The 9,392-nt window shown below is 35.7% G+C and overlaps 1 protein-coding gene across 5 annotated transcripts in view; it reads right to left on the minus strand.

Moving 5' to 3' along the window:
* Positions 1-9,392, minus strand: part of ADAM10 (ADAM metallopeptidase domain 10) — a 155,414-nt gene that overhangs the window by 83,513 nt on the left and 62,509 nt on the right. For 4 of the 5 annotated variants that reach the window (XM_078333252.1, XM_035258711.3, XM_035258709.3 and 1 more), the window contains one exon: positions 909-1,027. The exons of the other annotated variant lie outside the window; for it this stretch is intronic. In XM_078333252.1, the coding sequence (XP_078189378.1) occupies positions 909-1,011 (103 nt within the window). In that variant the 5' untranslated portion in view covers positions 1,012-1,027. The remainder of the gene's footprint in view (positions 1-908; positions 1,028-9,392) is intronic. 5 annotated transcript variants of the gene reach the window in all.

A 9,392-nucleotide genomic window follows, 5' to 3' on the forward strand; every position in this document is an offset into this window, starting at 1 on the left:
CTTTATTTTGGTTACTGAACTGTAAGAGTACAAACAATCTAAAGAATTTAATAATTCAGTTTATTCTACAAATAAGAACGTTTAAGTATAGAAATGCCTCATTTATCTGGCACAATCAAAAAATGAGAAAAAATTCTTCAATCGCTTAATTTTTCATGTTATGATTTTCAGTAGAAATCACTCAAGTGTAGAAATAATCTCAAACAGTTTAACACTGTCTTACATGAGAATCATCTTGAGTACTTACTAATATAGTTTTAAAACAATGACATTTTGCCTCTCTCCAACGCCCCCAGATTTTCACTGCTTAAGCTTTTTTTATGACTTCTATAACTGTTCTGTTCTTTCCAAACTACTAGTAAATGTAAGTTTCTATTGGGTAAGTATGCCACTCATGGCCCACAATACACATTTTTAATTTGACACAGTAAGAAAAATTTGTTGGAACTGTGAATAAAGCAAATAGATTCTGAGGAAGGATGGTCTTGAGAGGATTTCCCTACAGATGACTTTGTCACATTATTTTTGGCTAAGATATCTTTACGGTTTCCTTTTAGGCTTTTCCTGTTTTCATATAACACACAGCAAACTGACCATTCATTTCTTACTTGGAAAATCAGAATATTATAGAAGTCATTAAAATTTTTGAAAACTCTAACAGTTTAGAGGTACTGAGTCAGAATTTCATACCTCTCAGAAGCCAGATATTTCATACTTCACTATTAAACACACATGTAAAGATAGGTGCACACATTACTTCATTTCTCAAAGACCATTACCCTTCATGATGAATTCAATCTCCTCTAAATTTAATACCCTTTTCTGAAATATTTGCTTACACTTCAAAATATGTATCTTTGTGTAGGAAAAAAAATGAAAGAAAAGGGTTTTGTTAAGGTCCGACTTACCATAAATATGTCCAGTGTAAATATGAGAGGTATCATAATCAAGTACTTTATTTGATGTTTCTACTTTAAATTCATCACTGAAAAGGGAAGTGTCCCTCTTCATTCGTAGGTTGAAATGTCTGTAAAATGGGATGGGAAGGGGGGAAAACTGAAATTAAAAAGATCCAAATTTTAAACAATCATTTTTTATTTTAAAAAATCTACAAAATGTGGGCTGTTTGTCTATTTGCGAAATATGGTGACCAAGATTTTTAAATAAACATTCTGCTCTAAAAGTCAACTTAGTAGCTGTGGTGGGACCCTAAATAAGATAAAATTAAACAGTAACTGTCTAGGATATTAAAAATAAATGCGTATAGACTGATTCTTACATGGTAAAACAAGATATTCAAACAGCAACTAAGTTACTTGGAGATAAAAAGAAGCTTCCTGACCCAATTACTATTATTTACCACTGTCTGTCTTCTCTGTCTAGTAATTCTGCAGCTTTACTATTCTCCCCTACTTTCTACAACTCAAATAAGAAAATACATACGAAAGCAGTATCTATATTAGGTATTTAACATCTCTTCTCAGAAAGACAAATGTGTACACTCTTTGTTTTACCCTGGGACTTCTAGATGTTGCAAATCATAGAAATCTTCCTCGATTCAATCTGGGAACCCTGAAAGGCCAGGATAATGGCTGAAATCAGAGGAATTTTAGGCCTCCACATAAAAAAGGGAAAAATAAAAATACTGAAGTAAAATTAATTGAAGATATGACAAAAATCTGGAGTTTGGAATCAAATTGGGATCAAATCTTAAGCCTAGAATTTACTAGCCCAGGTTCCTGTCTGTGAAATAAAGGTAATAAATTATACATTATATTATTATATATGACATAGACATATTTACATATTAATTATATATGACATATAATTATATATAATATAAAATAGTAAATTATTTTATATATATAATTATATATAATATATTAAATATAATTTAATATATAATCTTGTAAAATTATTTTAAATTATTAGAGCTTACAATGTATATAAATTCCTAACACAGTACCTGACACATTGGATATATATGATAAAATGGCAAAAAAAATCAGCTACCATTAACTCTTTTAAAAGTACTTTCAAGTCTTTTATAATTGCTACAGAAATCTGAACATAATGAAACTCAATTTTTTTGACAATTACAACAAAGTACTACATCCTTTTTTTTTTTTATACATGTTTTGCAAAGTACTACAAGAACTTTGTTTTTAAAAATACTTGATAAAAATATGTAACAGAAGGCCAGGTGTGGTGGCTCACACCTGTAATCCCAGCACTTTGGGAGGCCGAGGCAGGAAGACCATGAGGTAAGGAGTTTGAGACCAGCCAGGCCAACATAGTGAAACACCTTCTCTACTAAAAATACAAAAATTAGACAGCCATGGTGACACAAGCCTGTAGTCCCAGCTACTTGGGAGGCTGAGGCAGGAGAATCACTTGAACCTGGGGTGCAGGCTGTGGTGAGCCGAGATCGCGCCACTACACTATAGCCTGGGCAACAGAGTGAGACTCTGTCTCAGAAAAAAAAAAAAAGTAACACAGTAAGTTGTATGGAAAAATATACAGTCACTTCATACATCTGTGAGACGAAAAAACTGGTACAATCTCTATGGTGGGAAAACTAGTCTAAAAATCCAAATTACAAATGTACATAGCCTTTGATACAGGAATTCTACTTCTAGAAAGTTATCTTATATATATTTGTACATAAGTGAAATTACTTACTACAAAGAATGCGGCATAATAAGAAATATAAAGTAAAGCTGGACACGGTGGCTCATGCCTGTAATCCTTTGGGAGGCTGAGGCGGGTGGATAACCTGAGGTCAGGAGTTCAAGACCAGCCTGGCCAACATGACAAAACCCTGTCTCTATTAAAAATACAGGGTTTTTAATGATCCTAAATATATATGCACCCAATACAGGAGCACCCTGATACATAAGACCTATAAAGAGACTTAGACTCCTAAACAATAATAGTGGAAGACTTCAACATCAATATTAGATAGATCAACAAGACAGAAAATTAATAAGGATATCCAGGACTTGAACTCAGATCTGGAACAAGTAAACTTAATAAACATTTATAGAACTCTCCATTTTAAATACACAGAATATACACTCTTATCAGTACCACATCACACCTACTCACAGGTTTAAATGAAATATTGGTTGGCCATTATTAAGCACAATTATTGGCATAAAAGAGGTTTTCAATACCCATTTTTAGAAAAAGGCAACACTCCTGTTCTCTCTCCCTCTTCTTCCCCTTCATTTCCTTTTTTTTTTTTAATTACAAAAATAAGCCAGGCATGGTGGTTTGCACCTGTAGTCCCAGCTACTGAAGAGGCTGAGGCAGGAGAACTGCTTGAATCTGAGAGGCAGAGGTTGCACTGAGCCGAGATCACACCACTGCACCTCAGCCTGGGTAACAGAATGAGACTCCATCTCAGAAAAAAAAAAGAAATATAAAGTCATCCCTCAGTATCCATGGGGAATTGGTTATAGGCTCCTCCCCCAAAGGATACCAAAATCTACAAATGCTCAAGTCCTTTATACAAAATTGCATAGTTTTTGTAACTAACAAATGTATTTGTATAGTAATTGTATATATACATCCTCCTTTATACTTTAAATCATCTCAAAATTACTTATAATACCCCATACAGTGTAAAGTCTATGTAAATAGCTTGTGTAGTGTACTGTTTAGGGAATAACACAAGGACAAAAGCCTGAACATGCTCAGTACAGATGCAACCATGCAAAATATTTTCAATCCAAGGTTGAGTGAATCCACAGATATAGAGGGCCAAATACTTGACCTTTGTCCCCAGTTCCTGGCACAAAGTTCCCGAAATCCAAGGAATATCCTCCGTGATAGGTGTCTCTTCATTCTTATGCATAATATGTTTTCTTGCATTTTAGGTTTTGGGGTACATGTGAAGAACATGGAAGACTGTTGCATAGGTACATAAATGGCAGTGTGGTTTGCTGCCTTCCTCCCCATCACCTATATCTGACATTTCTCCCCATGTTATCCCTCCCCTAGTTCCCCCCTGACAGACCCCAGTGTGTGATGCTCCCCTCCTTGTGTCCATGGGTTCTCATTGTTCAACACCCGCCTATGAGTGAGAACACGTAGTGTTTGATTTTCTGTTCTTGCACCAGTTTGCTGAGAATGATGGTTTCCAGTTCCATGTATGTCCCTACAAAGGACACGAACTCATCATTTTTTATGGCTGCATAGTATTCCATAGTGCATATGTGCCACATTTTCCCTGTCCAGTCTATCATCGATGAGCATTTGGGTTGGTTCCAGGTCTTTGCTATTGTAAACAGTGCTGCAATGAACATTCGTGTGCCTGTGTCCTTATAACAGAATGCTTTATAATCCTTTGGATATATATCCAGTAATGGGATTGCTGGGTCAAATGGAATTTCTGTTTCTAGGCCCTTGAGGAATCGCCACACTGTCTTCCACAATGGTTGAACTAATTTACACTCCCACCAACAGTGTAAAAGTTTTCCTATTTCTCCACATCCTCTCCAGCATCTGTTATCTACAGATTTTTTAATGATCACCATTCTAACTGGAATGAGATGGTATCTCAATGTAGTTTTGATCTGCATTTCTCTAATGACAAGTGATGATGAGCATTTTTTCATAAGTTTGTGGAGCTCATATATGTCTTATTTTGTAAAGTGTCTGTTCATATCCTTCACCCATTTTTGAATGGGCTTGTTTGTTTTTTTCTTGTAAATCTGTTTTAGTTCTCTGTAGATTCTGGATATTAGCCCTTTGTCAGATGGGTAGATTAAAAAAAATTCCCCATTCTGTTGGTTGCCGATTCACTCTAATGACGTTTTCTTTTGCTGTGGAGAAGCTGTGGAGTTTGATTAGGTCCCATTTGTCTATTTCAGCTTTTGTTGCCAATGCTTTAGGTGTTTTAGTCCTGAAGTCCTTGCCTATGCCTATGTCCTGAATGGTTTTGCCTAGATTTTCTTCTAGGGTCATAAAGAGTCTGTTTCACTCACATCTGAGTTTATGCTAATGATGTGACTTAAGAGTGGGGCCCCTAGATGACCTTGGAATGAAGGTGGTCACACCAGAAAGAACAATTAATAAGAGGGTTAGAATTGCAGCCTTAGCCAATGACGCCAGCCCAGAAAGTGAGGTGGGAGAGAGTGGAGATGAAGCTCTATAAAAACTCTTAAACAATGAGCTCTGATGAGGTTCCAGGGTTGGCGAACACACTGAGCTGATTAGAGACTAGTATACCCAGAGAGCTCATAGATACTCTGCACTGCCTCCCACATTCCTATGCATCTCTTCCATTTGGCAGATCATGAGTTGTATCCTTTATAATAAACTAGCAGGAGTAAGTAAACTGTTTTCCTGAGTTCTATTAGCCACTTGAGCAAATTATCTAACCTTAGGAGGAAGTGGAGGGAACCTCCATTTATAGCAGATGGTCAGAAGTACAGGTGGCCCAGGACTCACAAATGATGTCTAAAGTGGAGGCTGGTCTTGTAGGAATGGGCCTTTAAGCTGTGGGGTCTGCACTAGCTCCAGATATACACTGTAAGAACTGAATTACACTGAATTGTTGAACACCCATTTGGTGTCTGAAGAATCAGAGAACTGGTTGCTGGTGCTGGAAAATAACCCAGAAAGATTATTCACCTTAGCACTATTTGAAATAGCAAATGATCAGTAACAACAGAACAAGTTAATTTACCGATGGTGCATTAATAGTATTTATGGGTATATCCATTTAACTATCTACTACAAAGCTGAAAAAACAATGTAAAATATTTACATGTAATCAAATCATAGATCTCTGTTATATTAAGTAAAAAAAAAAAGGGGTGCAAAAAAGGGAATACAGTATGTTACCTTTTTTAAAAAACAAGGATATGAAGAATATATATATCTCCACATTTCTGTGTAAAGAATTTGAATAAAATATGTATTATCAAAAGGTACATCAAATTTCTTGACAGAAACCCAATAAATTAGTAACAATGGTTGTCCCCAAGAATGGAAAGTGGGTGACTGAGAAATAAGGGAGGAAAGGAGACCTCACTGTATTGTCTTTTGTGTCATTTAAATTTTTAAATATATGAACATATTTCTTACTCAAAAAAATGTAAATTAAAATAACATCTTAAGACACAAAAGAAAAACTACTGCTCTTTGGACAGATTAATCAATTTTGACTTTCAAACTACTAACTTGGAAATAAATAAAAGTTTTGTTGTGTGCAGTGGTGAAGAAACCATTACTGGACTTGCCTACCCATCTTAAAAATACAGGTTTTCAGTTATATAAATGGAACAACTGCTTTCAGACAATGGACAACAAGCAGCGAAACACTGTGACTGAAGAAAAAAGGAAGGTGCGACAGTGAAAAAGAACTCCAGAAGTCTGCACAGGCGTTCATCTGTAGTCTTTGGTTAGATACTACGAGGGATGAATAAAAAGAGACTCCACAAGAGTGGGCCAAAAAACAACTATTGAGGGGCTGTTAGCTGAACAACTACTGGATCTTGCAGAGAGAGGGATACATTCAAGTTCTGATCAAGCACAGAAGACAGACACATTTCATTACTGTCATTTAATAGAGAACCCAGAAAAGCCACTCCTTAGAATTAGGAACAAACTATTCCTACAATAAAGGCCACTTCAAAACTATCCTAACAAAGCTTAAAAACAAGGCTCAAAAGGGTCCTGCTGATCCACAAGTTGCCCAACTATCTAGCAAACAGACAAACAAACAAACTCCATGCTTTTAAAAAAAAAAAACAAAGTTAAATTGTGGCATATCCATACAATAGGATAGAATCTAGTTTAAAAAAAGGGCGGGGGAGGGAACTATTGATAAACACAACAATTTGTACAAACTTCAAAAAAATTATGCTGAGTGGAAAAGTCAATCTCAAAAGATTCTCCTTGCATTACACAATTTATGTAACAATCATGAAATGATATAATTATGAATACGAAGAACCAATGGTTAATTAAGGGTTATGGATGGGGGAGGGGATGCATGTGGCCATAAAAGGGTAACACAAGGGAAACTGGTGATGCTACCATTGAGTATATTGATTGTAGGGATAAATTACACAAGACTATGTAATAAAATTGCACAGAATTACGCACAAGCAAACACACATGCACATACATGTAAAACTGGTGAACTCCAGATAATTTCTATGCATTGTAGCAACATCAACCTTTGTTTTGATGTTGTAATACAGTTATATAAATTGTGAACACTGAGGGAGATGGGGGGGTGGGGAAGGATGTCCAGGACTTCCCAGTACAAGCTCCTGTGAATCTACAATTCTTTTTAAATCAAAGCTTTTTAAAAATCCACACCACAGCTGGGCACAGTGGCTCACACCTGTAATCCCAGCATTTCGAGAGGCCAAGGTAGGAAGATCGCTTGAGCCCAGGAGTTTGTGACAAGCGTGGACAATGTAGCAAGACTCCATCTCAAATTAAAAAAAAAATAACAACAACTACAAAAAGACACTAAATATTACAACAATCAAAATGTGAAATATCCAATTAAAAACCAATAACTATAACTAAAACAAGAAGGGTCTTAAAAAAAAAAAAACCACTAACTATAAAGAAATGTGACAAAAAAGAAGAAAATTAGTCTAAAAAAACTCAGAATTAATGATAATGTAATTAGCAGACAAGGATTTTAACGTTTATAAACTGTAGATATCTTAAAGAATTATGGGGAAAACATAAGCATAATGAGGAAAAACAAGAAACTGCAAGGAGGGGAGGGGAGGAGCAGGGAAGGGAGAGAGGGAAAGGAAAGAAAGGGGAGGGAAAGGGACGAGAGGGGAGGAAACTTCCCGAATTGGAAAACAGAATTTCTAAAATGAAAAAAATATACATATATATATTACTGGACTGACTTAAGAGCAGATGAGATACTGCAAAAAAGAATATCCGTGAACTTGAAGACAGGGTAACAAAAACTATCCAACTTGATGTTCAGAGGGATACAGAGTTAAAACACCACCAAAATCCAGAGCCTCAGTAACCTCTGAGACAGTAAGTAAATAAAGAAGGGAGAGGAGACAGAAAGAGAACATTGATAAAATAATAAAAATCTTCCAAATCGATAAAACTATAAACACAAGTCTAAGAAGCTCAACAAACACCCTTTCTTGGTGTTGTTGTGTATCTTTCTTATACACACAATCAAAAACATACAAGGCACACCACAGTCACTACTAAAAATCAGTGTTAAAGAGAAAGTCTTAAAATCCATCAAGAAAGACTGATTATACGCAGAATAACTGCTGATTTAGCATTAGAAATAATGCAAGCAGGCTGGGCACAGTTGCTCACACCTGTAATCCTAGCACTTTGGGAGGCTGAAGTAGGCAGACCATCTGAGCTCAGAGTTCAAGACCAGCCTGGGCAACACGGTGAAAGCCCATCTCTACCAAAATACAAAAAATTAGTTGGGCATGGCAGTGTGTGCCTGTAGTCCCAGCTACCTGGGAGGCTGAGGCAGGAGAACTGTTTGAACCTGGGAGACGGAGGTTGCAGTGAGCTGAGATCCCACCACTGCACTCCAGCCTGGGTGACAGAGCAAACACTCTGTCTCTAATAATAATAATAATAATAATAGTAATAATAATAATAGTAATAATGATGCAAGACAGAAATTACTGGAGTAACTTTAATGCTGAAAGAAAAAGTCAATCCAAATTCTATAGCCAATAAAAAAAAGCATTCAAAAATACACTGTCAACAAGAAATGAATGAGAAATCATGATAGTACTGTAGATATTAAAAGTGATAAGGTAATATTATGAGCATAATTAAAATAAATTCAATTGCTTAGATAAAATAAACTCCTTAAAAGGTATAAATTATGTAAACTATCACAAAATGTAGAATAACTGAATGAGCCCCTATCTACTGAAGAAAATACATTCATGATTTAAAGCTTTTCCACAAGGAAAATACCAGGGCCAGATGGTTCCCCTAATGTCCTATAAAACTATTTTAAGAAAAGAGGAGGGAATGGTACTCAACTCATTTTATATGACTCATATCACCCTGATCCTAAAACCAAAGACAGATCAGCCAAAAAAAAAAAAAAGAAGACTGATATCCCTTATGAACATAAACACAAAAATCTAACCAAAAATTAGAAACTGAACAAAGCAATACATAAAAAGGACAATACATCATAAGCAGATGAACTTGATTCCAGTAATAAGCGGCTGGTTTACCATTTTTAAGTCATCAATGTAATTCACCATATTCAAAGGGGAAAAAGCCACAAAATCATCTCATTATGTTCAGAAAAAGCACAAAACAGATTTCAGCACTCACTCATGACAAAATTCTCAGCAAACTAAGGCAAGACAGGAATTTCCTTAACCTGATAAAAT

This window comes from Callithrix jacchus, chromosome 8 (genome assembly GCF_049354715.1).
Source record: "Callithrix jacchus isolate 240 chromosome 8, calJac240_pri, whole genome shotgun sequence".
Classification (NCBI taxonomy): Eukaryota; Metazoa; Chordata; class Mammalia; order Primates; family Cebidae; genus Callithrix; species Callithrix jacchus.